Below are 17,519 nucleotides of genomic sequence, written 5' to 3'. Positions count from 1 at the left end.
AACTGCAAACTAACTTTATACACAAGAGCGCACGGATGGTTTTCCCCTTGCAACCACCTGCATTAGCAGATGGGCCCATGGCAAAGTAAACTGGTTTTTCTTATAGATAACCAATTGCCTTTCGATTCCTTCACTTTCCTCGTTTGCACCCCTACAGCCATTGCATCACTTCTCAGCTTGATGAGCTCCTGTGCCCTCCCACCACCCCGGAGGGGCGAAACGACGAGAAGGCTCTTCTCGAGCAGCTGGTGTCCTTCCTGAGCGGCAAAGACGAGAACGAGCTGGCAGAGCTGGACCGAGCGCTTGGCATCGACAAACTGGTCCAGGTAGCAAGCTGCCTCTTAGATGTCAGAGCCCTGAGGCCTGCTCCTGTTTGCTCCTTGAGAAGGCGGTCCAGCATCCAGAGTTCCTTCCCAGGGGGTGGGGGTGGAGCGCTTGCTTGAAAAGTAGCAAAGAACAGGAGTAGCCCATGAGCCCCTTAGCCTGTAAAAGCTGGAGTCAAAAGCCTCTCCCAATGCACCATAGCCTCTCTGTTACAGAGGCGTTCCTAAAGGTACCCACTCTTTCCTTCTTTGTCCCAATGATTTAGGGCATATCCACACTTAACTTTTGCCCCACTCTTTCCAAGCAGAGGTCCACGCTAAAAAGCTCTGTGTGTTGTTGTTGGTTGTTGTTGTTGTTGTTGTGTTTTCTTTGCCCTGAGCTTTCCCAGTGCACACTTGCTCTTTAGTGCTCAATCGGAGCAAATGACAATTTGGGTTTTCCACAGATGACTGTTTGCTCCGATTGAGCTTTAAAGAGCAAGTTTGCACTGGGAAAGCTCTGGAACAAAAAAAGAATGTTGGGGGGGGGGAGGAGGCACTTTGGCACAGAACTTTAAAGTGAAGGACATCTAAGTATGTATAAGCCCTTAAACTCTTGATTCCACAAGTAAGATTCTACAAAGATGGAAACGCTACCGGTGTTATTTGATGATTTCGTCTAGTGCATCAGCTTCTGGTTGGTTTTATTACAACCTACGCATTCAGCATCACAGCTTGAGGCTGTGCCCACCAATGAAGGCTGGGGACGTAGTCCTGATGCAAAACTGCCTTAAAAGAGGAGGAGTGGAAAACAATGAATGTTGAGGACTTCCAGGCGCAGCAGCAGATCTCTCCCTGTCCTCATCAGAACACCACACCTTCCAGGGTTTCAGAGCTTTTACTAGATGCAGAACGCATTCCCAAGAAAGTGTGGCATGCCAAGAGCCCAAGTAGGAGGGGAGGGTGAGAGGGGAGGGTCTCGCCTCAACAATAAAAGGAGCATGTGTGAAAAGGGGCACTGAACTGTCCGTCCCCCCCAACCACCACCCCTGCAGTTTATCTTTCCATATTCGGACGCTCCAGCCATTTTTCTCCCTTTGTGGTTCAGATGCCAGAAGTCGGCCAAAATCAAAACCTCTCCTGCCGGGGGAAACCTGTCAGTGGATTATTTCTTCTAGTCATAAGCAATCGAAAGCCACTTTGTACGCTACTTTTAAAAATAAAAAAATTACACCTAGGTGTTTTGCGCATGCACCTAAAAGTGTTCTGGGTGAACAATATTGTGGACACTTTGGCCCTGCAGAGTTGAGAGAGACTGCCGCTCCCTGGCCAAAGTTTCCACTTTGCCGGTGACTCGCCTGGGTTTGCAGCCGGGCAACAGAGAAGCAGCCCTTAAAAGTCGCAGAACGTGCTGCATATGTTTGGAACCATGTCGGAACTCACGGTGGCCTCACGCTTTTGTTTCATTCTCTGTGAGCAGGGAGGCGGCCTGGAAGCGCTGACGGAGAGGTTCCAGCCCCAGCAAGCCACACCGCCGCCTCTCATGATGGACCAGAAGCCGGGCATGTACCCACAAGCTTACCCCTCCGCTTCCCCCACCACCAACCTCCCCGGCCCTTTCCCCGGCATGGTCCGGCAGAAGCAGTCCTTTGGGTCGATGCCGGTCCAGGTGCCGCCGCCCCGTGGGGCTTACCCCACCAACATGGGGATGCAGCCGCGGCAGGCGCTCAGCAGGCCTCCGACAGCACCCAACCAGCTGCGACTGCAGCTGCAGCAGCGGCTCCAGGGGCAGCAGCAGGTGAGCTCCCACCCAGTGCGGCCGGTCCCTTTGCTTGCCAGAGCCCCGTGGCCTTCGGGGCAGGCTGAAGCCATGCCCTACTTGGCTGGAAGGCCTCCGTGTCACCAAAGGGCACCGATGATCGGAGCACGGTTGCATCTTGCACGGGGGTTCGGTTCAAAGGGTTCCGGGCGTACACAAAAGTCACATGGAGCCACACTCCTTGGAACCTCCCTGTGGCTAGAAGGGAAAGGGGAGAGATCATGCCCCCCCAGTGAGAGTCTCCACCCCCATCGTTCTGCCCGGACACTGAGGTCCAGCTCCGAGGGCCTTCTGGCGGTTCCCTCCCTGCAAGAAGCGAGGTTACAGGGAACTAGGCAGAGGGCCTTCTCGGTGGTGGCATCCGCCCTGTGGAACACCCTCCCACCAGATGTCAAGGCAATAAGCAACTATCTAACTTTTAAAAGACATCTGAAGGCAGCCCTGTTTAGGGAAGTTTTTAATGTTTGATGTTTTGTCGCTTTTCATTATTATTACTATAATTAATATTCTATTGGGAGCCGCCCAGAGTGGCCAGGGAAACCCAGCCAGATGGGTGGCGTATAGATAATAAATTATTATTATTTCCTCCAGAAGCCTAGGGGTGCTTGCGTGAGGTCCCGCCAGAGCATCCCACAACCAGCACGCTCACGCGCATGCCTTCCCCCTGCCCCAAGAAAGCCAGGAAGTTTAAAAGCTCTTTCCCCACCAGGAAACCCCCACAGCGCAGAAAGAGATTTCAAGTTCTCCACATTGCTTGCATTTATTGTTTTGTTATTGTTGTTGTTGTTGTCAAACTCGCACAATTTCAGCCAGCCTGCCTTCAGTTGCGTATGGTTGAAACCGTGCTATTTAAATGCACACAGTGTTCAATTGTGCTGTATTTTAAGGACCTCGGGGCCATTTTGGGGAAGTAGCTGGAGGGACCACTGAAACGCACTCTGTTCAGCTGCCAAAGGCTCCCTGCAAGATTTGGTCCAGGCACGGCTGCATTTCTCCCTCCCTTATCTTGCACAGCTGCTTTCGTCACTGGGCTTTCTCCTAACATGCAAGCAGCCCTCCTGGTTGCCCTTCCTGGGTCCAGAACACCAGAGCAATAGATGTGGAGGGAAAGGGAGCGTTTTATGTGTGCAAGGTTTCCCCCCCCCCCGAGGTTTTCTTTCTCCAAACCTCTCCTGGAGGCTCTCTTGCAGCAAGTGTTGTTAGCCAAAGGGCAGCTGTGCCCAAACGGCAGCCTGTCACGCCCTGAGGTCTCCCTTCTTGCCTTCTCTGCAGCTGATACACCAAAATCGGCAGGCTATCCTGAACCAGTTTGCGGTGAACTCTGCAGGCGGCATCGGCATGAGGACAGGAATGCAGCAGCAGATGGCGCCACAGGTAAGCGATGCCTTTGTGGTCATTGGGGCCAGCACAGCTGAGGTCCCGTATTTGTAGAGCTTGGCACCAACCAGTGGCGGGGTTGGAGCCACACACACACACACACACACACACACTGTTTAATCTGGAAAAGGGTCGGCTTTGCTTTCTGCCTTCTTTGTTTATTCTAGTAATTTATTTCATAAAAATTAAAACATTTGAAAAGTTAAAATAAGGTTAAAAGCAGATTATGACTCACATCGTCCTTCTAGACATCTGGGTAAGCTTGCCTGAACAGAAATGTTTTTATCCGGCACCAAAAGTGGAGGCAACTGACTGATATCAAGAGGCAGGGAGTTCCAAAGTGTAGGTTCTGCCACTCTCAAAGATTGAGTTCTTACAAATGGGGAACGGGTGTTATGTGGCACTTGCAACAGGACCAGTTTGACTGTTCAAAGCGATCAAGTGGGCACAATTAGGGTAAGGTGGTCTCATAGGTAAGCTGGCCCCAAGTTGTTAATATACTGATAGTAGCACCTGGAACTTTGGCCCAGTAGTCAAATCAGCAACCAGGTTTCTCTAAGGTTTTGTGACTTCTGCACAAGAACGATCACCAATGGCTTATGCTCAGTGATCACGTCTTCACCCAGTGACCACCCCTCTTGAATCAGTACGCTTGATGGAGGGATATTCCAATAGATAATTTTAAAAACAGCTTGGCTTCCAATTGGTTCATGGTGGTCAACTCTGGATATATCGACTAAGTGTAGCACCAGCAGTGGAAACAGCACATGTGTTGCCAGGAACTCTTAGGAAAGGAATCCGACATCAGACAGGAAGCATCAGTGAATTCCGTAAATACCTGCTCCCGTGTTTGGGGTTCTGGTTGCTCCCGAGAGAGGAATATTCTGCAGGTGCTAGGAAAGGTGATAAGAACATAGGAATAGCAAAGGAAACAAGGGAGCAGAACAAAGACATTTCCCCCGCCTTCAGTTTCCAGCAACCAGCATTCAGAAGCACTGCTGCCCCCATGAATTTCTCCAGTCCTCTTTTAAACCACCCCAAGGGCTCTTGCGACGTTCCTAGGCAGTTCTTGCTTGCAAAATGTGGAGAGTCTCATCGAGCTGGGCAAGAGGAAACGAAAAGCAGTTGGGTTGAGTTTCCAAGCTGCCTGTTGGGGGGAGGGATAAGCTTGTGGGCTATAAGGCATGGGATTGTAAAGGAACGGGTATACATAGTCATAGAGACAAGGAGCAGCTGTTCTTCGAGGCGAGCAAGCCGCTGGTAGGAGCAGGAGAGGCAGCTGGTATATCTCCACACTTTTTTTCCCAAGCTAGCAGCTGCACCAAGCACAACAACAACAGAGAGCAGGAATATTTGCTCACGGCTGCTCCACACCACAGCTGAACAAGGAAGAGACCTTAAGGTTGCAGCGGTGTTGCTCCAAACTGACTTCTGCATCTCTTAAGAACTTCTGGGGCTGCCTGCTGTGCCTCTGCCCTGGCAGATCCTGTCGTGTGATGGGCAAGCGGCAGGAAGGGAGGGTGTCCTTGTGCTCGGGCCCCGCTTGTGGGTTTTTCCCATCATGGGCCTGTGTGAGAACAGGGTGCTGCTATGGGTGGGCCAGTGGCCTGGCCCAGAAGGCTCTTCTTAAGTCCTTACTGAGCTTGGGAAGGTTTGTGGAGGACACTTTCTCAAGTCACAGGGCAGAACTTCGTGATCTTTCCACTCTTTGGTTTCTTTTGCCCCCCAAGTGTCTGCACTTCCAGGCTCTTGGGCTATTTGCGCTATATCTATCATCTATCTATCTATCTAACACACACACACACACACACACACAGAGAGAGAGAGAGAGTAGGAAGATGGAACAGATGTGGAGGCCACAATTTGTAGGAAAAGTACATCCGTAAGGTAGAAGTGATGCGGGTGGTGCTGTGGGTTAAACCACAGAGCCTAGGGCTCGCCAATCAAAAGGTCGGCGGTTTGAATTCCCACAATGGGGTGAGCTCCCATTGCTCGGTCCCTGCTCCTGCCAACCTAGGAGTTCGAAAGCACGTCAAAGTGCAAGTAGATAAATAGGTACCACTCCGGTGGGAAGGTAAACGGCGTTTCCATGCGCTGCTCTGGTTTGCGGCTTAGTCATGCTGGCCACATGACCCGGAAGCTGTACGCCGGCTCCCTCAGCCAATAAAGCGAGATAAGCGCCGCAACCCCAGAGTCGTCCGCGACTGGACCTAATAGTCAGGGGTCCCTTTACCTTTACCTTATCCAACATACAACATAAAGACAAGATTCCAAAGAATCTCCTGGACTTCCCTCCTGCCCTTTGTGGGTCCTATTGGTAGTCATTTCCTCCTGCATCTATTATAATAATCCAAATCTTTTACATCTCTATTATGTCCAAAATTCACCATTAAACTACAAGTGATTCCAGTCCTGCTAATAGTTTTAACTGTTTACAGGGTTTTTAAGATAAATTATAAAATTTTCCCCATTCCTTATTAAAGTTTTGGTCTTCCTGATTTCTCTGGTCATTTTTGCCATTTCAACATAGTCTATCAACTTGATCTGCCATTCTTCTCTGGTAGAGACTTTATATTCTTTCCATCTCTGGGCTAGTAGCATCCGCGTGGCCGTGGCTGTGTACATAAATAGTCTTTTCTGCTCTCTTGGGATTTCGGCACCTAAAATTCCTAAGGCTTCAGGTTTTTTAGGAAATGTTACTTTAAACATTTTTTTCAGTTCATTATATATCATCTCCCATAATTCTTTTCCTGCCTTACATGTCCACCACATACAATAAAAGGTTCCTTCTTTTTCCTTACATTTCCAACATATATTTGACCCAGTTTTATACATTTGTGTTAATTTACTGGGAGTTAAATACCAACGGTACATCATTTTCATATGGTTTTCTTTCAGCATGTAAGATGCTGCGAATTTTAAATCCCAATTCCGTAACTTCTCCCATACTGTAAGTTGCATGTTATACCCAAAATCTCTCGCTCCAGTGTATTATTACTGATTTAACCTGTTCATCTTCTGCATACCATTCTAGAATTAGTTTGTACAGTGGTACCTCTGGATGCGAACGGGATCCATTCCGGAGCCCCGTTCGCATCCAGAAGCGAATGCAACCCGCGTCTGCATGTGCGCGGGTCGCGATTCGGCACTTCCGCGCATGTGCGTGACATCATTTTGAGTGTCTGCGCATGCACGAGCGGCGAAACCCGGAAGTAACGCACTGTACATTGGAGGGGGGGTAATTTTGTTTGTTCTCTAACAACTCTTTTTTTCAAATCTGGAGGCTTCATTTAAAAAACACCTCTGTTTGCTTGCCTCTCTCTGTGCCACCTTCCTCGTCCCCTAACCTTTTTATCTCTTCCTCCTTGTCCTCCTCAGCCGCCCCTGAACGCTCAGATGCTGGCCCAGCGCCAGAGGGAACTGTACAGCCAGCAGCACCGCCAGAGGCAGCTGATGCAGCAACGAGCCATGCTGATGAGGCAGCAGCAGAGCTTCGCGGGCAACCTCCCCCCCTCGGCCGGGGTCCCCGTGCCGCTGGGGGCCGGGCGCCTCCCCCAGGCTCCCCCCCAGCAGTTCCCCTTCCCCCCCAACTACGGTACGAGCCCAGGAAACCCCCCGACCTCCACCAGCCCTTTCTCGCAGCTGGCGTCCAACCCCGAGGCGGCGCTGGCCAGTCGCAACAGCATGGTGAACCGGGGGATGATGGCAGGAGTCGGAGGAGGGCAGTTCGGCCCTGGCATGAACCCTCAGATGCAGCAGAACATCTTCCAGTATTCGGGATCAGGTGCGTCCCGGGCTGGGCCTGCTGAAGGGGGTGGGATTCTGCTCCATTGTGCCTGACTCAGAGAGAGAGAGAGGTGAGGCAAGGGCTTTGCCAAAGCTAATGGTAGTCTGGCTACTTAACACTCTTTCCTCTCCAACTTCTGGGCAGAAAATGAGGGTTTGCATCTCTCCTTATGGACTGTTCCGCCTCTGGCTGGAGGCAGACAATTCAGAAGGCTGGGAAGGTTTAAGAGGGCTTTGTGTGCTCCTCCCTGCTTTGTCTAGTCAAATACGATATGATACGATTCAATAATCTTTATTGTTATTATCCCATACAGAACAACAAAATTGAAAAATCTACATAAGACATTCAAAAACCAACAAGCCTGCTATCCCAGCTTGGTTAGCCCCCTAAAAACTCGGATAGCCCCATTTTTAAATACAATATACTCCCATAGAGACTCTTTACACTGCGTTTAAAACCAAAATCGCATTTGGATAGAAACTGTTTCTCAGGCGGCTAGTCCTAGTCTTTATAACCCTGTACCTTCTTCCACACTTTTGCAAGGTTTTCTGTGCTTCAAAAATCCCGCAACGCCTGTTTGGTGTGAGATGAGAGTAAGCCAAAAGGAATGGGCCAGCAGCCCTTTATTTCTTTGCAGTCTTTGTAGCACACGCTCCGTGGAGTGTCTTCAATCCCAGAGCAGAAAATGAAGTAATAAAAAGAAACAGAGGGAAGACAATGCGGAAATATTACAAAAATTGCATGAACGGGGCCGTTAAACAACCAAGCAATTCTAACATAAGGTGAACAAGCAGAATCACAACAACCTAAATTTGTATTTCCAGTTTAATGACATATGAGCCTCAAGGTCACCAGGGCTGCTCGGTAGTGTGCGAAAATGGATTTGCCTTTCAACTAGTCACATCTACCCCAGACATTTGAAGCACCAAAGAATCGTGGGAAGTGTAGTTTCTTGAGGGAGCTAGGAATGGTAGCCCTGTGAGGGGTAAACTACGGTTCCCATGATTCTTTGGGGGAAGTCATGTGATTCTAAGGCGTGGTGTTGATGTGGCAGAAACAAGCATGCTTTTCAGGTGCTTGTAAGCAGTTAGCCTTTTACTTCCTGCTTTCTAGGCTCCCCTGCCTTCAAGATAAGCCCTGACACAAACTCATCCATGACATCTACTGATGTCCAAGGCCTGTCAGGCCACCTGTCAAGTACAGGTGAAACTCAAAAAATTAGAATATCGTGGAAAAGTTCATTTATTTCAGTAATTCTATTTGCAGTCCTTGTTTTGCTGATTTCATTTAATATTCTAATTTTCTGAGATTGTTAATTTGGGGTTTTCATCAGCTGTACGCCATGATCATCACAATTATAACAAATAAAGGCTTGACATATCTCACTTTGCATGTCATGAGTCTATCTCATATATTAGTTTCACCTTTTAAGTTGGGTTACTGAAATAAATGAACTTTTCCACGATATTCTAATTTTTCGAGTTTCACCTCTAAGCCAGGAAATTGGGGGTCGCTGGAACTAACCTGTGTCTGAATCCCAACTCAGATTTTGCAGGATTCCCAGTCTTTCTCCCTGGAGATAAAGTCTTGCAACTGCCTGGCAGCTTAGATGGCATCTTATTTGCTTACTTATAGTCTTCATAGCTTGCTTTTCATTCAGTGTTTTCAATCCAAGAGCAGGGAACAAAGTACCGTATTTTTTGCTCTATAAGACGCACCAGACCATAAGACGCGCCTAGTTTTTAGAGGAGGAAAACAAGAAAAAAAATATTCTGAATCCCAGAAGCAGCGATCCCTCTTGCTGTTCTGGCTTCTGGGATAGCTGCGCAGCCTGCATTCGCTCCGTAAGATGCACACACATTTCCCCTTACTTTTTAGGAAGGGAAAAGTGTGACTTATAGAGCGAAAAATATGGTAGTAAAAATAAACAGGGGGTGGGGTGCAGAAATAGTATACAAAAATTACCAAGAGTAATCTAAACAGGACCCATAAGCAACCCAGCAATTCTGGCATAAGGTAAATGAGCAAAATGGCAACAACATAAATTAATATTTCCAGCTGAACGAAATGCAGGCCTCAAGGTCCGCAGGCGCCAGGTAGGGGCGTGCAGGTGGATTTCCCGGCCTTCCCCATCTCTCCCCTCCTTAACAGCTGGCACAGACAGCAGGATATTGGGAGGAAGGTCTGTTGTACGGATAATAATAATAATAATAATAATAATAATAATAATAATTATTATTATTATTATTATTTGTACCCCGCCCATCTGGCTGGGTTTCCCCAGCCACTCTGGGCGGCTTCCAACAAAGATGAAAAATAAACTAAAATGTCACATATTAAAAACTTCCCTGAACAGGGCTGCCTTCAGATGTCTTCTGAATGTCAGGTAGTTGTTTATCGCTTTGACATCTGATGGGAGGGCATTCCACAGGGCGGGCGCCACTACCAAGAAGGCCCTCTGTCTGGTTCCCTGTAACTTGGCCTCTCGCAGTGAGGGAACCACTAGAAGGCCCTCGGAACTGGACCTCAGTGTCCGGGCAGAACGATGGGGGAGGAGACGCTCCTTCAGGTATACTGGACCGAGGCCGTTTAGGACTTTAAAGGTCAGCACCAACACTTTGAATTGTGCTCGGAAACGTACTGGGAGCCAATGTAGGTCTTTCAAGACCGGTGTTATATGGTCTCGGCCGCTCCCAGTCACCAGTCTAGCTGCCGCATTCTGGATTAGTTGTAGTTTCCGGGTCACCTTCAAAGGTAGCCCCACGTAGAGCGCATTGCAGTAGTCCAAGCGGGAGATAACCAGAGCATGCACCACTCTGGCGAGACAGTCTGCGGGAAGATAGGGTCTCAGCCTACGTACCAGATGGAGCTGGTAGACAGCTGCCCTGGATACAGATTTGACCTGTGCCTCCATGGACAGCTGTGAGTCCAAAATGACTCCCAGGCTGCGCACCTGGTCCTCTAAACAGATGGCGTTCTGGGTCCTCCGGGGTTCATGTAGGTTCACCCTGAGGATTGCTGTTCTCTTCTTTCCCCAGGAATGAACCAGCAAGGGGAGGCAGCAGTTGCCCTGTCGCTCAGCCCCAGCAGCCCCTTGATGTCGCCGCAGATCCCTCCTTCTCAGAGCCCCATGCTCCAGTCGGCTCCGCCAACGCCTGGGTACCAGTCACCCGATATGAAGACCTGGCAGCAAGGACCCATGGGGGGTAACAAGTAAGCCTGGCCCGAGGGTGCAGAGCGTACGCCTCCATAGGCTTAACTCCTACGTTTTAAAAGTTCCGGGACGCAGAGAAGCTTTTGGGGGGCAAGGGGCACACACAAAGAAGAAGAGAGAAGAAGAGTTTGGATTTGATACCCCGCCTTTCACTCCCTTTAAGGAGTCTGAAAGCGGCTAACATTCTCTTTTCCCTTCCTCCCCCACAACAAACACTCTGTGAGGTGAGTGGGGCTGAGAGACTTCAGAGAAGTGTGACTAGCCCAAGGTCACCCAGCAGCTGCATGTGGAGGAGCGGAGACGCGAACCCGGTTCCCCAGATTACGTGACTACCGCTCTTAACCACTACACCACACTGGCTCTCTTGGCACCCCTGAAAATCTGGCGAGTTGCTCTGTCCCCTGTGCATAACAACCTCTCTCTCTCTCTCTCTCCTTCTTCGGTCTGCAGTGTCTTTGGCCAAGCTGGGCAGACCCAGCCTCCGCCAGCCCAGCAGGGAATGTACAACAACATGAGCATCACTGTCTCCATGGCCGGCGGGAACGCCAACGTCCAGAATATGAACCCAATGGCTGGGCAGATGCCCATGAGCCAGCTGCAGGTGCAAGGCATGAACCAGCTGTGCTCCGAGCAGGTCAGTGCAAGCAGCTGACTCTCCATACGCAGAGAGAGGGAGGGAGGGAGGGCAGGCCGAGGCCCATGGGGGGGGCGGTTTATTGCATTGTTTTTATTTTGATTATGTATTTTGCAGTTTTATACTTTGATTTTATTCTGTGAACCACCCTGAGACCTCCGGGTGTAAGGCGGTATACAGTGGTACCTCAGGTTACAGATGCTTCAGGTTACAGACTCCGCTAACCCAGAAATAGTACCTCAGGTTAAGAACTTTGCTTCAGGATAAGAACAGAAATCGTGCTCCAGCAGCGCGGAGTCAGCAGGAGGCCCCGTTAGCTAAAGTGGTGCTTCAGGTTAAGAATAGTTTCAGGTTAAGAACGGACCTCCGGAACGAATTAAGTACTTAACCCGAGGTACCACTGTATAGAGTAGAGGATCCCTGACAGTTAAGTCCATTCGTGAACGACTCTGGGGTTGCGGCGCTCATCTTGCTTTACTGGCCGAGGGAGCCAGCGTTTGTCCGCAGGCAGTTTTTCCAGGTCACGTGGCCAGCATGACTAAGCCGCTTCTGGCGAACCAGAGCAGCGCACGGAAATGCCATTTACCTTCCCGCCAGAGTGGTACCTAGTTATCTACTTGCACTTTGACATGCTTTTGAACTGCTAAGTTGGCAGGGACCAAGCAATGGGAGCTCACCCTGTTGCGGGGATTCGAACCGCCGACCTTCCGATCGGCAAGCCCTAGGCTCAGTGGTTTAGACCACAGCGCCACCCGCTGCCCCTTAGGGCAGTATATACATTCAGTTAAATAATAATAATTCATAATGGTGGTGGCAAGATCAGCGAGACAAAAAGCCACTGAAAACAGCAACCGTAACCAGACAGTGGCTTGGTGGTAGAACCTGGATCCCTGTCAGTGGGGTGGAGGGCAAGAAAACAACTGGCGAGGAAGGGGTGCTAAGCACTTCTGCCATTGGCCACTTCACCTTCCCACCAGCAGAGGGCAGCAGCAGCAGCGGGAGGAAGTGCTGGACAGTCCTCTCTGCCCAATTGCTTCCCGTCTCCAAATGAGAGCCTTGAGGGGCTGTCACACAGAAGATGGAGCAGGCTTGTTCTCTGCTGCTGCAGAAGGGAGGACCCAGACTCTCCTTCCTTGGAGGTTTCTAAACAGGCCGGAATGCCATCTGTCAGGGGTTCTTTAGCTGTCATTCCTGCACGCAGAGGGTTGGACTAGATGATCGCTGGGGGGCCCCTTCCAACTTTACAATTCTGCAATCCAACTATTTAATATTATTATTAAATAATAATATTGCTAATTCAGTTTAGCGGTTGCTTTCTACGTAAAGAGTCTCTAAGCAACTTTTAAGAGCGTAAAACGGGGCACTGAGTCGGTTTAAGAAGTCTGCTCTTTCCTGCCCACTCTGCTGTTTTTAAGTGTCCCGCTGCCCCCAGAGTTCCTGCCCAGGTATTTCATTGAGCTCCAAGGCGGCATGTTGAAATTCACAGGGTTCTTTTGTCTTCTAACTTAAGCTACTTTGATATGCAGCTGGTAGAGGGGAAACCACATTTTACACAACGGGAATCACACATGAAGTTTCAAAGCAGATGTTATTTTTATCAAGCTTGAAGTGTGAATCTCCATTGGCCAAGATGCTCGTGCACGTGACGGGGGTCTCTCTTCCCCATTCAGTGCATGAACAGAGATTAGCAGTAACATGACTAGCAAGAGGGTGCTTGAAAGGCTTGTCTGAAAAACACTATAGAAATAGACATCTCTGAGCGATACTACACTTTCTGTGGGAACTAAGAGCCTGAAAACTCTTGGTTAGTACAAAGAACAGCGCCTCTCAGCAGTGACAACTTCTGAGACCCTAGAAGCTGATTGCCACTGGCTTACTCTGCTAAAGCAGGCAGAGAAGGAAGATTGAGTGGGTGCCTCCCCCCAAGTTCTTTCCCTTTTCCCTGCCCTGGAAGAAATTCTCCTCCTTAGTTTCTCTGTTTGCAGCGACAGTGCCCATCTCCTGATCCTGTGTGGAATTAACACAATATGCACATATGCAAGAACTTGATGTCACTTAAATAAATGAGCTGGTTTTAAAGGAGACAGAAAGAACAGAAAAATGAAAAAAGGAAAGGAGAGAGAAAAGAAGGAAGGAGAAAGAAAGGAAGGAAGGAAGGAAGGAAGGAAGGAAGATCTGACCACACCGCTCTCTTTTGGGTAGAACACAGTGGGATATACACAGAAATAAAATTAACATCCGCACCTATGGAAAGTCCACTGCAATTGTGCTTGTAACTTACAGCGGAAGAGCAGTAGCTATGTAGCACAGGGAGCCCTCTGTCCATCTGTCCGGAAGATGGTTTTTAAGGGGGATTAGACAAATCCATCTGTGTTCAGGGGCAATCAGGAAGGGAGTGCTGTTGCTTCAGGGCTTTCTGGAGGCCTCTAGTTGGCCCCCAAGGAAAAGGGGACCCTGGACTGAATGGACCTGGGCCAACAGTGTGGTGGTTTGTGCTTCTCCCCATTCAGTTGAGGATGGAGTGACTAACAGCCACTTTAAGTCTGATCCTAGGTATGCCCGACGGATTCTCCTTTTGTGTGTGTGTGAAGATCAGTGGCTAGCTGCATTGACCACTTCCCTTGTGTTTGCTTGTTCATTGGTCTCCCTTTTCCGGTGATGAGGGACCAGATTTGCCGGAGAGACACTGGAGATGAATCGCTGCTTCCAAACCATTTCTGAATTCCCGATTTTTATTTCCCCCCCTCCTCTCCCAGGTAAACGACCAGGCTCTCAGACCCACAGGTCTCTACTGCAACCAGCTCTCTTCTGACCTTTTGAAAACAGAAGCAGATGGAGCACAGGTCAGTAAAACTCTCCTAAGCCCAGAACTGCCTCGGGGAAGTCTGCAACGGCAGCCTTGGTTGCCTTGGACTCCCTCTGAAAACGTGGAGAGCGGTCCAGAACAACAGCAGGGCTTTGGCTTACAAGCAAATTGGGTCCTTGGGGTCAGAAACACACACTTGCCCTGCTTGAAATTTGACCAAAGGCAGCCACCTTCCTTTCGCTTTGGCAGGTCTGCATGAGGTTTTTTTGCCAGTGAATCCTGCACATTCAGGCCCACACAGATCCTCGCAGCAACAGAGATGGCACATGAAAACCCCCATGCCAGGGCCCCAGCAGTGTGTATAGAACTCATGATAGTAGAGCATGAGACTCTTAACCTCAGGGTTGTGGGTTTGAGTCCTGTGCTGGGCAAAAGATTCCTGAATTTCAGGAATCTGGACTTAGATGACCCTCCCTTCCGATTCTATGATTCCTTCAGCACTTGCCCCAGGAGAACAGAAATTCCTTCTTGAGATAGTAGGTTCAGAATCAAGTTGCCCAGTGATGGTTAAACAGGAGAGGGAAAGCCATATTTAACATGGAGGCGGGGGCAGGCTGGTAGGTGTTGGGGGGAGGGTTTAAGCACTTTTGTGTCCAGCAAATTTTGCACCCTGGCCAGCAGTTCCATGTAGATGTTAAAGCAGTATGGAGGACAAAATAGAGCCTTGGGGAAACTCTGTAGTGTCACCGCCAACTCTCAGGTTGGAACAGAACCAGTTAAGGGCAGTGGCCCCACCTCATGGTTCAGAACTGGTTCAGAAGGATGGTATTAAAAGCTGCTAAGAAAAGTCACACAGACCCTTCTTCTCCTTCTAAGGTAGATCCTCCATGAGAGCAATCAGGGTGATTTCAGCCCCCAATCCAGGCCAGAAACCAGATTGAATTGGATCTAGGAAATCTAGTTGGGCTGCTTCTCACATGCGGGGCTGAAAGCTGCATACGAAATTAAGATGCAATTAATCAGCTGGGTCTCCTCCTCTTTGAAAGCGGCCCTGCTGGGGCTGATGGGAGTTTGAATCTAATAACATACAGAGTTCTCCATTCCCCCCCCCGCCCCCGCTTTGGGCAAGCTGACACTCTCAATACTAAAAATGTTTTCCTTCGTTTATTTGCTTCGCCCAATTGACATTTCTCAGGAGTGCTTTTTTCACATTGAAGAGGCTTTTCAGAGTTCTACTGTGGCTTAAAAACAATACAAATGAATGGTAAAGCTATCAGGTAAGAGCTTCGCCATCCTGCTAGCTTCAAACAAGGGTTTACTGAGCTTGCTTGCCCACTGGAAACCGTGGTTAGTCAGTCTGTCTCCTGGGAGCCAGTTTGGATCCCATTTAGGGGTTCTGCAGTCGCAGGGTGATAGCAGAACCAATTCAACCAACATGAAATAGCAGTAGATCTGACTTCCTTGGAGATTCACCCAAGTGCCCTCTGTTTCCTGGGGCCCACAGTCAGACAATCTACTTGCAATCAGTTCAGAAACACGGAGGGCATTTACTGGAATTTTAAGGGCAGCAATGGCTCTCGATCACAGGTGGCTAACCTTTGGGAGGGGAAAAGGCTGAATTTGACTCATGGTCAACCCTTAAGAGAGGCACACATCAAAACGGCCAGTGGGTGTGGACAAAATATAAAAGTGAATATAGTCAAAAAGACACATTTTGAAGTCTGGGGCATCAGAAAAACTGTTTAGCACCATAGCAGGGAACCTTCAGGACTGGTCAGTAAAAAAATAACACCTTTTGCATGGGCGTAGCCAGGATTTTTGTTGGGGGGGCAGGTTTTTGTTAGGGGGGCAGAACCTCAGATTTGTATTGGTTTAGGGGGGCAGCTCCCCCCCCCCGGCTACACCCATGCACTTTTCTTAAAAGTTGACACATTTGTGGATCGGGGGCTACTTTTGGCATCACAGTATCTCAATGAGGAACCTATGGGAACGGTCAGTTACTATTTTTAAACCATTTAAAAATTATTTTATTTAAAAATGAGGGCCTTGAGAGGTAGAACCTCTTCGGGCATCACTGCAGGAAAGCCATAAGAGCAGTAAAAAAAAAATGTATCAAATTGGATGGGTGATGTTGGTGAGGCACAATAAAACTCTTGCTTAGCCCCCCTTCCCCTCCCAATGGTCTTCTCAGCTGTTCTCAACCTGTGGGTCCCCAGATGTTGTTGGACTACAACTCCCATCATCCCTGAGCTCTGGCCTTGCTAGCTAGGGGTGATGGGAGTTGTAGTTCAACAACATCTGGAGACCCACAGGTTGAGAAAGGCTGCTCTAGATCAAGGAGGAATTCAAGGTTACAGAAACGACTCCTTGGCCCACAAAACTGCTCTATATCCCGTAAATTGAGGGAAGTGTAGCATTTCGAGTCTGTTCTTTACCCTTCTCCATACGCTCTTCTCTCAAGTTTATTTTTACCCAGAGATTTGGCACTCCAGAGCCAGATGAAAACATTCACTTTGACTTTGAACCGAACTCCCGACTGTGGCTCTTCACCTTTTCTTGCAGCAAAAGCAGTTTTTTCGCCCACTGGGGCCCTCAAGCAAGGAACGTGCTGACTCTGGAGCAGAGGGGCGACTTAAATAGAACGGGGCAATATTTCTGTGTGTCTGGAGGCAGTTTTGTGTCCCTAGGCATTCGTGGGAGGGGGAATGGAAGGTGATGGATGGGGCACAGGAATGAAGATCTGGCGTGGGGTGGGGGCCTCAGAGTGGACACTGACCAGAGGGACAGATGAAACGTGGGCATCGGGGATAGACGTTTTGAGGCACCTGTCCACGTACTACATCATTCTGGGACAATGTGGATTGCCGTTATGAAAGACGCTTTCGGCGTGTGGGTTATCCGATTCTGTACTTACTAGAACTTACATTACTAAAACTGCCAGCAGATGCTGGGAAAACCCAAGGCAGCAGAAGCAGAGGAAAATTCAAAGGGCAAAGGGGCGTTGGGGGAAATATTCTGAGACTTGGTGTTCAGCCCCTCTTGCTTCCAGGTGCCATTCGTGACAGAGACCTGCCTTTTGCCCCGGAGCCACGGGAGAGAATCTGCAACTTCAAGGAAAGGCTCGCAGCGGGAGGTGGTGCCCCATTATTCTTGACCGCTGGGAGAGAGTTTGCGAAAAGGGGGTCCGGATCAAAACGTAAAGCCAGTCTTCTCCCAAGCTGGTGCCCTCCAGATCCGCTTTGGGCTACGACTCCTTTGATTGTGCCCAATAGGGCTGATTATTATTTATTAAACTTAGATCTCAGGGCAGTTCACAACAATAGAATCGCAATACAGAAAACGCAAAATGCAAACATGGATGATGGGAGGTGCAGCCCAAAGCATCTGGGAGGGGACGGCCAGTTGGGAAAGGCAGAGAAAATTGACCTCCTGGGCTGCCCAGGGCCTGGTGGTTTGGATTCCTTCCTGTTGCAGCCCTGCTCTGCCAGTGGTGTTTGGAAACTCGGGGTTGCCCCGGCTTAACCTTTGACGCGAGAACTTCTTCTGAGCTCCGATCCAAATGAGTGCAGCGGTTTTCTTT

General features: G+C 49.3%; 1 protein-coding gene across 5 annotated transcripts in view; it reads left to right on the top strand.

Annotated features, from left to right (window-relative positions):
- The window catches only part of NCOA1 (nuclear receptor coactivator 1), a 217,472-nt gene that overhangs the window by 198,227 nt on the left and 1,726 nt on the right, over positions 1-17,519 (top strand). For 3 of the 5 annotated variants that reach the window (XM_053383786.1, XM_053383787.1, XM_053383789.1), the window contains exons 14-20: positions 158-326; positions 1,783-2,100; positions 3,394-3,495; positions 6,877-7,282; positions 10,324-10,498; positions 10,950-11,133; positions 13,890-13,976. In XM_053383786.1, the coding sequence (XP_053239761.1) occupies positions 158-326; positions 1,783-2,100; positions 3,394-3,495; positions 6,877-7,282; positions 10,324-10,498; positions 10,950-11,133; positions 13,890-13,976 (1,441 nt within the window). Of the gene's footprint in view, positions 1-157; positions 327-1,782; positions 2,101-3,393; positions 3,496-6,876; positions 7,283-10,323; positions 10,499-10,949; positions 11,134-13,889; positions 13,977-15,134 lie in introns of all 5 variants that reach the window. The other 2 variants (XM_053383788.1, XM_053383790.1) reach the window with 2 other exon arrangements.

Source organism: Podarcis raffonei, chromosome 3 (genome assembly GCF_027172205.1).
Source record: "Podarcis raffonei isolate rPodRaf1 chromosome 3, rPodRaf1.pri, whole genome shotgun sequence".
Classification (NCBI taxonomy): Eukaryota; Metazoa; Chordata; class Lepidosauria; order Squamata; family Lacertidae; genus Podarcis; species Podarcis raffonei.
Note: the sequence above shows the minus strand (reverse complement) of the source record. Positions and strands in the feature narration are given on the sequence as shown.